This window comes from Symsagittifera roscoffensis, chromosome 7, assembly GCF_963678635.1.
Source record: "Symsagittifera roscoffensis chromosome 7, txSymRosc1.1, whole genome shotgun sequence".
NCBI classification, from domain to species: Eukaryota; Metazoa; Xenacoelomorpha; order Acoela; family Convolutidae; genus Symsagittifera; species Symsagittifera roscoffensis.
Genome location: NC_087068.1, coordinates 7,239,414 through 7,253,085, shown reverse-complemented (window position 1 = coordinate 7,253,085; position 13,672 = coordinate 7,239,414). Strand labels below are relative to the sequence as shown.

General features: G+C 37.8%; 1 protein-coding gene across 2 annotated transcripts in view; it reads left to right on the top strand.

Moving 5' to 3' along the window:
• Positions 1-398: 398 nt before the first annotated feature.
• The window catches only part of LOC134851028 (trichohyalin-like), a 77,764-nt gene continuing 64,490 nt past the window's right edge, over positions 399-13,672 (top strand). For both annotated transcript variants that reach the window (XM_063866908.1, XM_063866907.1), the window contains exons 1-5: positions 399-728; positions 1,225-1,292; positions 1,988-2,152; positions 9,222-9,380; positions 12,539-12,654. In XM_063866908.1, the coding sequence (XP_063722978.1) occupies positions 467-728; positions 1,225-1,292; positions 1,988-2,152; positions 9,222-9,380; positions 12,539-12,654 (770 nt within the window). In that variant the 5' untranslated portion in view covers positions 399-466. The remainder of the gene's footprint in view (positions 729-1,224; positions 1,293-1,987; positions 2,153-9,221; positions 9,381-12,538; positions 12,655-13,672) is intronic.

The window sequence follows — 13,672 nt, the reverse complement described above, 5'->3', positions numbered from 1 at the left end:
AAGAAGATACATGCTTTGGTTCTGGCGAGCAAAAAATGAGGTGTGAAGTTGAGTCATTTCAGAAAAGGGACTATTTGTGAGATAGTAATTGAAAAGTTTATAATTAAATGAAAAGCAAGGGAAAAGTAAATGAACTGAGTTTTTAATTTTAGTTCAACTTAAATGCAAAATAATTCAAAGTATATTTTGACCAAAGGTGAACATTTAGATTAAGAAACGAAGGCTGATTTGTAAATATGAATTCAAAAAAATTGAAATACTTTGAAAAACTATTTTTTACAGAATGTTTTGCGCTCGGATGTTTTTTATCATTATTAAGTACTACCCCTTTTCCAGACTTCCAGACGATTTGCGCATCTGCTTGCCTGGTTCAATTATATAACTTTTATTTCAGTTAGATTTGATTTTTTATATATGTTCTAAGACACAATTAGGGCCGCGGTTTTGTAGAAAACCTCGAAACTAAATGTCGCCAAACAAAAGTAGCCGAGGTACTTCGGTGGGTAAGAGGCGTCCCTCATTCTGGCACTCGGGGGCACCCAAGAACAACAGACACGCTGCCGGTCTAGGAGTCCATCCCGCTCCTCCTCCTCCATCGTTGCATGGGGGTCACTATCATCCGGTGATCCAGGAACACTGGAACACTTCGAGTACAGCTCTTCCGCCTATAGACCAGTTGCAGCCCAGCATATCTTTTGAGGAAACTTTCATTAGAGGAAACAACTTTGGTAGGCAATCAAAACTTCCTTGATGAATAAAATCTGTAGCATTTTGAGTTTTTGTGGTTTCCAAACCAATGAACCGATGAAATTTTAAGAAAAATAAGATTTTTTTGCCACCAATTCACTTGAATCAATTTCGGTCAACTCAGAATAAACACTTATTTTAAATCCGTCCAGTGGCTAATAGTTAATAGCTACAGTCATCTGAAACTGAGAATCCGAGTCGGGCAATTTTTCCAGCTTGACAAGTTCTTTTTTGGATAGTTTAATTTTTTACGGCTCTTGGAAAACTTATAATTGCAGAAAAACTTGATCTACCAAGATATCGTTTTTTGTCGTGTCAAATTAGAGATAAACTTTGTGAAGATACGGAGATAGTTTAGATCAATTTCAGACTTTTCATCAATTTTACTGCGTTTTCCTTCATCTTATACCAAAAATGTCCAAAAACTAAACAGTCTTTTTTTTGTCTTTTAAAATATAATGTGTTGCAAGCGTTTAGGCAAACCCATGCAGGCCAACATCGGGATCCAGGTGTCCGCCAGAGAGATCCAACATGCCCACGATCACGTGACTATCTCATGCTTACAATTTAGATACTTCTTTTTTACGAAGTTAAGATCTTCATGTTTCAAACCAGGGCGGATTTACGATTTTTTTTCGAAGGGAGGGGGACTTTTGTTAGATTCAGTAGGGCGACGAGGGGGCGGGGGATGGGGGGCCGCCGCCCCTTTTCCCTTAATTCTGGTTGCTAAATTTTTCCAAAGTCTGCCCCTTTGCTATAGTTTTACGAAATCCTTTTTTTGCTAACCAACGTCAAAATTTTTCTAAAAGCGCCTTCTAACTTACATTGATCAAATTGGTTTTCCTAGCTCCCCAAAAAGACTTAAATGACACTATTTTGAAAAATGCTTTTTTGGGCATTTTTGAAAATTTTGACCACCTAAGAACATTCAAAAATTACCGTATATTTGCGCCAAAAGTGCCTTGAAGTCCGTCTGTCTAAAATAAACATGTGCGTCTTAAATTAGTACTCAAGGAGACCGGTATCCTGTAAGGGGACTGTGGGGGGGCGTCTCCTTAAGTCAGCCCCTTGTTTCCAATACGGATGTAAAAATGGCAGAATTACATAAAATAGAATAGCGCAGTTTGATTTTATTAGCTTGTATTGTCCTGCTCTGCTACCAGTTCAAATAAACAAACTCAATTCATTTCTTTCACTAAAATCTGTTCAGCTAATGAAGAATCATTTTTATTTCATTCAGGGTGGAGGGGACACAACATACAGAGGAGGAGGAACAGGAGGTGGGGGGAGAGTGAACTACCTGAAGGGGGTGGTGGGGGAGTTGAAGTATTCGATAAAACTGAAAGAGGAGGAGATTTCACACCTGAACAACTCTCTAGCGACTCAAAAAGATAGAGTACAACAGGTTAGTTGTTTTTATTACGCTAGATTTGATTGGACACTTGGCACAGAAGATAGTTCTCACAAGGGAGCGGGAAAAAAAAGTTATTTTAGCTGCAAAAAGTAATAGTTAACTTTTTGTATAAATTTTAGAGGCAAACTTTACAAGGCCAAAATTTGTCGTAAGTTTTGTGTCGGTATGTTCATGGATTCCATAGACAAATCTTTAAACATGTTCCACAATGTAAGTGGATTCCACCAACAAAATTTTCGGGAATTCCTGTAACGTAAATTTTGTCGGCGTATTTGTTGTGTCGCGGATTCCCCAACAAGCTAATACAGCTAGCTGTTCTGGATTCCGCAACTGAAAGTGGTTTCCACAAAACGTAAGTGAAATCCGCAAATAAAAGTGAAATCTGCGAAAACTGTAAGCGGAATCCGCAAATGTAAGCGGATTTCGCAAATTGTTCGTAGACTCCGAATTTTGGTTTCTTACTGGACTAGCAGATGAACAATTAAAAGCTAGAGCTGGAATTTTTATCTATAGCAATGCGGAATTTGAAAGCAAGGATCTTAACATCGTCAGCGGAACCCACGAACAAATCTCAAAACATTGGTTAACTAAAACTGTGGATGTCACCTTTTAGTATTTTGGAAACACAACATTGAACAAATTCAATATTTGGAGTCATTGGGTTGAGAGTGTTTGAAAGCAAAACGCTTAGTATATCGCCGAATTAGCTCAGTATTTCGGATTGCATCAAACCCCAATACTGGTTTGGGAAACACAACACCGAATAAACACAACACCGAATAGATTGTGCTTTGGAAATACAACGTACAGCATATCGTCGAAATAGGTCAGTATTTCGGATTGCATCAATCCCAAATACTGGTCTTTTTTTTGGAATTTCATTTATCCCAAATACTGATCTAGTAGATTCCGGTTCTAGTGAATTCATGAGGGCAGTAATTGAGACGAATAATTTTAAACGCTATACTACATACATACCTAAATGTGAACGGAATCCGCAAACAATCGATTTCCACTTACAATTTGCGGATTCCGCAACAGCTCAATTTAACTATACGCAATTCTTAAAATTCGTTTGTGTATTATTCCACAAACTGTTCTTGGTTCCGCAAATACGGTTGCGGATTCCGCAATTTCGACTATTTTTTTAACCAATTTTAAGTAGTACAGTGTTTTGGGTCTTTGTTATTGGAATCCAAAACAGCAAAGAATACCAAAGAAAACTAGCAATGTTGCGGATTCCGCGACAAATCTGATTTTGGCCTGTTGCGGATTCCGCTTACAATGCACAAATTGCACAGTTTGGCCTCGTAATGAACAAAATAAGAAAAACGTAAGAGAAAAACCTTCAAATTTTGTTTTGAAAACGCATTATTCAACCTTTTTGCATGTTCTCCATCTTTACTTTCCGACAAACACTCAGTTTTTTCTTCAGAATACTGATTTTTTTTCAACCTACTGAATTTTATGAAGGAAGTTGGCAGATTTTTTTTATCACTGACTTCAATGCATGGTTATTTTTTTAACAAAACTTTATGTATTTACTTATTTTATATGTGTTTCTCTATAAATGAAATGCAAAAAAAAACCATGGAAAGTAAAAAAAAGTGCTGACGGTTTTCCGCTCCCTGCTTCTCACTCATCGTCTTACATCTGGATTGGCTATAATACTAAAGACTTGTAAGGTTTATCGAGGTTACTCATTACGAGCCATGGGCTTATGAGCGTCTGTGGTGTTTGATTATGTTCACGCATTATTTGAGCTCTGCATGTGAAAAACCAGAAATGAGATCAACTCACAAAAAAGTTGATTTAGCACCTTTCATATATCATTGACAATAATTTGCAATTGTTACTTTCCTAATTGAATGCCCCCAAATTCCTTTAAAAGAATTTGGATTCTTGCAGGATCTGCGAATTTAAATTTTTTTTTCGCTAAACTCAGATTTCGATTGAGAGTTTTATTTTGAGAAATTCATGCAGTATAGTGAAGGTTAATCAGTAGTACGTAGCTCGGTATTCACTAACAAATACGAAAAATAAGAAAGTACACACATTTTAGTCCAAAATAAGTTCGACTCTGAAAAAATTCAATGGAGAACTTTATAAGACGGTACCAAGATGGCAACCCCCCAAATAGAAGCTGATGAAGCTAACTTTACGAAACTCATAGGACGAAAACTACAGATGATTTGATCCGGGCATGCAAAAACCCGGACCCTTCAGAACCCTCTGTCCCAAGTAATAACGGTTCCCGGAAGTGCAAATAGCCCTGTTAGACCTTGGCAGCTAGTGGTTGGAACGGGATCAAAACTTAGTTGTGGTAGATCTAGTTGAGGGAAGCTAAAGTTTGGAACCCCAGACCCTCTAGACCCCTAATTCCGGTATTATGCCCGAAGCAAATGGTCCCCGCCCGACTTCCGGAGGTCGTTTCCCGGACCCCACTGACCGTAGGGAGCCAAAACTTGTGGCAAGAAACACCTTATGATAGGATGGGAACACGATCAGGTGATGACGACACGGGCTATTAGCATTTAGGAAAAACGCCCCATCGAGGGGTAAATAGGCTATTTACATAAGATAATGAGCTAGGGCATATCAATTTTTTGTTCTAATGGATAATATGACTCACCCTGGTAAAAAAAAATATCTGTAAACCATAACCCTCTAGCGACCTTTTCCGGTGTTAATTGACCTTCCTTGAAAAAAATGTTAAAGGACACTAAACAGGGAATAACTCAGGTAGCTTTGTCAGATTTGGATTAAACTTGGCAGGTACAATCCCCATGTGACCTCAAACCGATTATCGGAAAATTGACCGCGGGTGACTTAGGGGTGACCTTTCTTTGACCTTTGGACGCTTAGGACTAAAATTGCAGAGAAAACACTGTGATTAACACCAGAAAGTGGCACCTTCCCCAGCCTCCGCCCCTTGAAAGTGGGAATGGATCATCTAAATTATAATAGGAGGGAAATCATGCATTGGGAACCCAAGAAGCTGAAAGGGATATAGCTTTTACTTTGGAACAAGGAAGTAGTGCAAGTAATTAAAGTGGTCTTGCCAAACGTTGGTTTCAGCTCAGCTTGGCAAATGATCTATTAATAGAACATCAACCAGACTAAAAGAATAGTCTCAGAAGAAAGTGGCAGTAATAGGAGCATGGCAAAGGAAGAAGATATCCTGAATAACACTAAAGGGTGGGAGTCAAAACTTTGGGACATGATAGATAGTGGCAAGTAACACCTTATGTTAGGATGGGAACCCGATCGGGCGATGACAACACGGGCTAGTTGGTTCTCAAAGAGAGAGAAAGAGAAAACTAAGAAACCGATAAGTCCAGTGACACTTGGAAAAAATTACGAAAAGCCTTTAAGAGATAACTTCGCGAAACCTTTTAAATTATCGAGCTAAAAAATTTCGCGGGACGTTCAGAAGTTGGGAAACGTTCTCCGGAAAAGGAGAAAACTGTGAAAAGTTATACAATTCAGGGTAATTGGAACTGCGAAAGTCAGTAATTAAAAATATCGCAGATACATTCCTTTGAATGATTTTTTAAATTATATTCCGGCCAATTATAGGCTGTTCTGCTTTTTTTAAATTTTTTTATTTCATCATTAATATTGGAAGTGTTGTTGCGAACTGAAACAAGGATACAGCTAAGAGAGTACTGATCAAGGGTCCGATCCAGAGATATCGTAATTTCCCCCCAATTCTACATCTTTGGTCTCCAAAATAATTTAAAAAGTGATGCCCCGTGATAGAGCGTTGATAACTGAACAACTGCCAAGGTATCATTGCAGTACCTGATGGAAGTTTTATGTAACCCTCCCCTAATTTTTTTAAATTCTAAACATTGATTGCTAGCCGAGAAAAATCGTTTTATAAATCTTATACCATGTCCGAAGTTGCGTTCAATTTGCACCGATGGATAGTATGACTTACCATGGTAAAAAATCTTTCTGTAAATTATAACCCTCTGGCGACCTTTTCCGGTGTTAATTGACCTTTCCTTGAAAAAAATGAAAAAGGACACTAAAAAGGGAGAAACTCAGGTAGCTTTGTCAGATTTGGATTAAACTTGGCAGGTAGAATCCCCATGTGACCTCAAACCGATTATCGGAAAATTGACCGCGGGTGACTTAGGGGTGAAATTTTTTTGACCTTTGGACGCTTAGGACTAAAATTGCATAGAAAACACAGTGATTAACACCAGAAAGTGGCACTTTCCACAGCCTCTGCCCCTTGAAAGTGGGAATTGATCATCTAATTTATAAAAGGAGGGAGTTCATGCATTGGGAACTCAAGAAGCTGAAAGGGATATAGCTTTTTACTTTGGAACGAACACGAAGTGATAATGAACACAAAAATTGTTAAAAAAAAACTCAGGTAGTAGTTGTCAGATTTGGATTAAACTTGGCAGGTACAGTCGCCATATGAATTCAAACCGATTATCCGAAAATTGACCGCGGGCGACCTAGGGGTGACCTTTTTTTGACCTTTGGACGCTTAGGACTAAAATTGCATAGAAAACACTGTGATTAACACCAGAAAGTGGCACCTTCCACAGCCTCCGCCCCTTGAAAGTGGGAATTGATCATCTAATTTATAATAGGAGGGAGTTCATGCATTGGGAACTCAAGAAGCTGAAAGGGATATAGCTTTTACTTTGGAACAAGGAAGTAGTGCAAGTAATTAAAGTGGTCTTGCCAAACGTTGGTTTCAGCTCAGCTTGGCGAATGATCTATTTAGAATATCAACCAGACTAAAAAAGTAGTCTCAGAAGAAAGTGGCAGTAATAGGAGCATGGCAATGGAAGAAGATATCCTGAATAACACGAAAGGGTGGGAGTCAAAACTTTGGGACATGATAGATAGTGGCAAGGTACACCTTATGTTAGGATGGGAACCCGATCGGGCGATGACGACACGGGCTAGTTGGTTGTCAAAGAGAGAAAAAGAGACAACTGAGAAACCGATAAGTCGAGTAAGACTTAGAAAAGGTTACGAAAAGCCTTTAAGAAATAACTTCGCGAAAGCTTCTAAATTATCGGGCTACAAGTTTTTTCGGGACGTTCAGAAATTGGGAGACGTTCTCCAGAAAAGGAGAAAATTGTGAAAAGTAGTACAACTCAGGGTAGTTTAAACTGCGAAAGTCACTAATTGAAGTTATCGCAGATACATTCCCTTGAAAGAATTTTTAAATTATATCTCGGCCAATTATAGGCTGTTCTGCTTTCTTTTAAATTTTTTATTTCATCATTGATATTGGAAGTGTTGTTGCGAACTGAAACAAGGATACAGCTAAGAGAGTACTGATCAAGGGTGCAAGCAGCATCAGCAATAAAGAACAACTAACCACCAAATCAACCCTTTAGGGATGGTGGAAATTATTGAGACTCAGTTGCCCTACTGACCTCAGTACCAAAGCCAATATATTGCGACGATGGGAAAATATAAGGAACAGACCGACCCAGAGATATCGTAGTTTCCCCCAATTCTACAAATTTCATCTTCAGAATGTTTTAGAAAATGGTGCCCCATGATAGAGCGTTGATAACTGAATAATTGCAAAGGTATCATTGCAGTACCTGATAAAAGTGTTCCGTAACCCTCGCCTTATTTTTTAAAATCTAAACAATGATCAGTAGCTTGATCAGCAGAAATGAGTTGTTCTTTTTTTTTCTTGCCGAAAAAAACGCTTTCATAAATCTTATACCATATCTGAAGTTGCGTTCAATTTTTTTTTGCTATAAGGGGGCAAGTGAAGAAGTTAACTTAAAATCCAATCCAAAAATCTAATGTCGACTTTTTTGGTATTTTTTTCATGTTTACTCATCGATCCGTTGGTTCTTAGAATGGGATGAAAAACGCCTTTTATGTTTTTTTTCTATTTAGTTTTTGTTTCTTTTATGGAGTTTAATTTTTGGAGTGATCCTCTTATTGTTCCGACAATTATTATGACTGAATTTGACGTCTCGTTTTGTGTTATTAGGATTAAAATGTTGGCCTCAATTCATTTTGGAACGCATTAATTCGCCTATACGCATTGTATAAGAATGCAATATATCGAAATTAAAAATATATATCACGAATTGGCCAAAGTAGCAATTTTCAAATCACCCTTACTTTACGAAAAATGGCCACAGGTAAAAATATCTTTTTAAATTTGAGCTCAGGACAACAAAATCTTTCTGATGCTATAAAAATTTTCCGTCAAAAACGTTTCGTTAATAAGTCGAAAATTGACTCAATGAAATAATATCACACTTAGCATAGATATCCCGGACTGTCTTCGAAACTCGGAACAACAAATTCAAAAAATTGCAAATTGCGTCATTTTACTCTTAAACTACTGGACGAAACTGAAAAATTGTTTAAGAGTGCCCTATACACGAATGCGTATCACTCACTATGCAAAATTTAATCATTTTTGTGACAGATTTTTCCTCAGAAATCCCAGAAAAATTTCGCTGGCTTTTATCCTTCCCCCACCTGCAAGTTTAACATGTAAGATTTTGTTCAACTTGTCCAATTATTATACAAATTAACTATGACAAACATATAAGATCTTCGTGAGGCCATGACAAACATATTCGATGTTAATAATTAACCTTGTAAAACTAATCATTACACCATAATATTGATGCTCGTTTGAGGAGAGGAGGGGGTATAGAAAACGAGCCAATTCGTAACAGTTTTTTGGAGACCATCAAATCGCTCTTTTCCAGTTTCCATTCAAACGTCTAGCTTAAGCTGCAAATTAAACATTTCAGGAAAATCGAGGCAAGCTAACTAATCGGAACAACGTGTTACTTAATGAGAAACTTCTATTTGATTTTACGTTTAGGGTGAAGACCTGTTTATCAAGTTTTTGAAACATAGATTCTTTCTGAAATTTATCTTTTTTTTAAACCAAAAATAATGCAGATTCTTTAAAGGCTAGTTGGAGCATTCAGCGCTGTTCATTTTCAAGAACCCTTGCTTTTAGGAGGCCTTACTCTTACTTTGTTTTTATCGTTGTTCCTAATAATTACCTGATATTCTTCAGTTTTGTTTTTAGCTGGAAGATGAGAATGGTGTAATGAGTGTGAAGTGTGAGGAGAACGAAGAGAGGGGAGAGGAGGTGGAGAGGCAGAGGGAGAGGATCGAGGAGATGACTAAAGAGATGGAACAGATGCACTCCACTCACACACAACACGTACAAACAATCACTAAACAGGTTAGTAACTTTAAAAAATACATTCCCTAAAGAAACTTAGATGTGAAATTTAGTTACGATGATATAAGCATTAAGTCCAGTAGCAGCCGGGTCGAAGTCCACGCGACTTGTGTCTTGACCTTCGCGGCAAAATTTTAGCATAAGCAGAAATTCGCGACCAAAAGTTGCCATTTCAGATTTTCACGACCGAAAACTTCCGTCACGATTTCGCGACCAAAGAATAAACGGCGCAACACAGAAAATGACGTGACTGTTGCGACCAAAGCTTACCCTTTCTAGACTTTTGCGACTAAAAAGCTCCTTCGCTACTTTCATGATCCAATTTTAAGTTCAATTCTCTCTTGATTCTTTTTCTGTATTTTTGAAGAAAAAAAAAGACAATTGTCTTTTTTTATTTCGCGAATTATTGCCGTACTACTTGCTGTATTCCGCGCATCAAAATGACAGACAACGTTATTGAAATCAGATTCTCCTGTGAAAAGCTTAACGGGATGCTTGTGCTCGGGGTGATTTTTTCTCCAGACATTTTTTTACTCGACAGACATATTTTATACAGACTTTGTTTATCATGCATGCGTTTTAATTTCCCGTTCTGTTTTAGTTTTTTTTTCGCTTCAAAGGGTTATTCGGCTAAACTGTAATCGACTCATGTCATATCAACTGAGACGTCTTATAGTGCATTGTTTCCTTCCCGCTTGGCCTGGAAGTAACGCGGTTGCTTTTGCTTCATAAAGTCCCGTCAGAGCCTTCTTTTTTTCAGAATGTGTGGTAAAAATTGAATAATCGGACTTTCGTCGGTCTGCTTAAGGTTTGTCGAATCAGGAATTTTTGTTGTGCTGTAGGCGACTATCAGGATAGTTGCAAATGTTGATCAATGTAGTTTCAGGGAGACTTAAAATTTTTAAAAACTTTTTTTTTAGAAATTTCGGCTCCACTGGTGTCTGCTCAAAAATTGTCGGTTTTATTTCCGCTTCGTAATTTTTTTTCGTTGCTAATGTAAAACTCAAATAAATACCTTGCTTGGGAATGTTTGCCAAGGGAATGTATGGGGTTCGGTTTTTAGTCTTTTTATTCTTTTTGAGATTCTTTGGATATTTTTTTCCTTTTTGCAAAATTTTCAGTGTTTCTCGAAAACTGCGCTACCATTTTTTCAAAAACGGAGTATCAATGAAAAAACCGCCTTCTCTCCTGTGTGTCTGTTTAACTCGCTAGTCTCATTACTTTACCCCACTATCTACTGCCTTCGAAAATGTTTGTGGGAGGTGGGGGGGGGGGGGGGGGGGGGAGTTTTGACTCTTAGTTTTCGATTATTTTTCGTTTTCTCGAAAGCTATCATCTCAATTTGGAGATTTTGGGTTCAATAGATGGAAAAGGTTCCGGAAAATTCCCTGCACAAGTGGCTACACCCAATTTTTTCTAAAACAAAAAGAAATGACCCCCGAAATAATCAAATAATTGACTTTTCTACCTTTTTCGAATCTTTTTGGTTTCTCTCGATAACTACATCCTAAATTGCAGATTTTAGGTTCATTTGAAAAAAAGTGTTGTTAGAAGCTCCGTTGCATATGTGGCTACGCCTAAATTATCTTATACTTGAATTTTCTTGAAAACTACCCTCCCAAGTCTAAGATTTTGGGCTCAATCCAAAGAACGGGTTGTAGAAAATTACCCTACAGAAGCAGCTGCTGTGCCCAATTTTTTTGTCGCAAAAAGTTATGGCTTTCAGATCAGTCAAAAATTTTGTTTTTAAGCGTTTTTTTAAAACTTTTCGATTTTTCTCGAAAACTACTTTCCTAAATCTGAGATTTTAGGCTGAACATCGGGCTGTGGAAAAATCCCTTGCATAATTGAAAACGCCAGACTTTTGAAACACAAATAGTTATGGCCCTAGGAAAACTCACTTTTTGATTATTTTAAACATTTATGAAATTATTTGACTTTTCTCAAAAACTATACTCCCAAACTTGAGGTTTTGCGTTCAAACAAAATAACAAATTGTGTGGATCTCTTCTGTATGAGCAGTTGTGCTCAATGTTTTTTTGCACAAAAAGCTATATTTCTCGGATAAGTCAAATGAATGCTTTATTGAACAAATTTTCGAATATTTTACAACTTTTATCGAAAACTACACGGCCAATTGTTAAGCTTAGTGATCAATCGGTAAACTTGGTTTTAGGAATTTCCTCTGCTTAGCGGCCACTATCTTTTGCAGAAAAAATATAAGAAAGTCAAATTTTTGAACTTTTGACCGTTTTGTAGAAACTTTTTGACGTTGCTTAGAAACTACCAAATCAAATTCGAGATGAAGGGTTCAATCGAAAAAAACCAGGTTCGAGAATTATTCCTGCGCGGCGAACTTTTAATTTTTTGTAAAAAAAATATTATCTGTTTGGGAAAGTTCCAATTTTTAACAATTTTTCACTCTTGCTTTTTTAAGTAGAAGGATTAGGCAAAGTACAATTTTTGAAATTTTGAGATTACCCGTTTCATTCCGCGTAATTATAAAAAAAAAGTTCCAAAATTACCTAACATGTACCTCCAGTTTTAGCTAGTTAATTTTTATCGAGACATACGAAAATTTGTTTCACCTTGTTTTTTCTAAGATATTTAAGTTTTTTGAATTATGTTTTTTTTTTCAGGGGCAGACTTAGGGGGGAGGGGGAGGGGGGTGCCTGACGCCTCGTCTCTCAGGGATTCGACCCCCTGCCGACCCAAAGGGTCACCCCTGTTCTATTTTGAGATATCCATTTTTGGCTGAGGGACTCTAAATTTTTTTCTAATGGCGTCTTTGGCGCCAATTTATACTGAATTTGAGGGGGGAGCTCGCGCCAAAAAGCGCGAATTTTTGTGGTAAATTTTTTCCAAAAAATGCCTAAAAACGCCTTTTTTGGCCTGTTTTATCAAAAATTTGCCTGCAGCGCAGAAAACTTGGCGAAAACAGTGTCTTTCTGGTACTTTGGGAGAGCTCGTGAAATCAATTTGGAAAAAAAAGCTCAGAAAGTTACGAAAAAAGGCCAACAAAATTTTTCGAAAATTACTTGAAAATCCGCCCCCCTCGAGAAAGTCCTAGATCCGCCCCTGCTTTTTTATGTGTGTGTTATATCTGTGTTTTTTCGCCTCTGTGTTATAAATATGCTATCAAATTATTTTTTTTGTAGTGTGAGGATGCAATGGAAGCTGTGAGGAGTGAGCGACTGTCTTCGGTTGAGCAGAAGGAGGACAAAGTGGAACAACTCAAAGGTCAAGTGGCCTCCCTCCTACAACAGTCTGCTAGGTATACACTACTACTAACATTTGGGGAGCGGTGGTGAAGTGGTTACGTCTCCGCCTCTCAATCGAAAGATCGGATGTTCGAGGCCCACCATGATCCGTGCTCGTTGCTTGAGGGTGAGGCAACATTACCCAGCCCAGAAAAATAACCAAAAATTGCATGTAGTTCTTAAACAGGGGCACAACAGCGGTTCGCCGTGATGAGCTGTACAGCTCTTGTGTTGGTCCTTTCCCCCGTGGATAAATGTCTTAATATTATTATTATGTAATTTAATCGCTCGCACATTTCGACATAAACACATTTCGCCCTTCGAAGCTCCCCTCCCCCAGCAATTCCACCTCTCACAAATACCGTTCCTCGCCTGAATACAGCTAATAGCGAAGCATTTTTAAGACTCTGAAGAACAAAACTACTTATGTGAAAAAACAGTATTTCACGAATCGCTAATGTGTAGCTTATGTAATCGCATAAACCACAATAAAAAGGTATTTTAACGGCTGTGACATTTCGTCCCATGACAGATCTCGTCCCATTTTAATTTCAACAGATTTCGTCCCATTTCAAAGCGCACACAGATTTCGTCCCACAAATTTGGACATGGGATGATATGATGTTTGCATATGGGACGAAATCTGTTAATCAAATAAATAGGACGAAATCTGTACCAATCATTTCAACATCATCTGCCGTTCTGGTGGTAGGCCAACAAGCCCAAGGTCCATCAAACCGAAACTAGGATTACGATTCCAACAAGCCAAAACTTAATACTGTTATGTAACATAACGACAGATTGTCCTTGTTGTTATGCAATTATTAGGTAATTCTGATGTTATTTACTTTATTCTGATGCAATTTAGGCTTCAAGATATGGCGGTTTGTAGACATGGGGGTTTGTTGTTTATCCGCCGACGTTCTTTATTGGTATCCAGTTTTCCGTGGGAAAAATACCTGAATACAAAGTTCGTTCCACAAAATTTAGAGGTAGGCGACGGACCTATAGTTGCAGTTTACTTGATAGTCT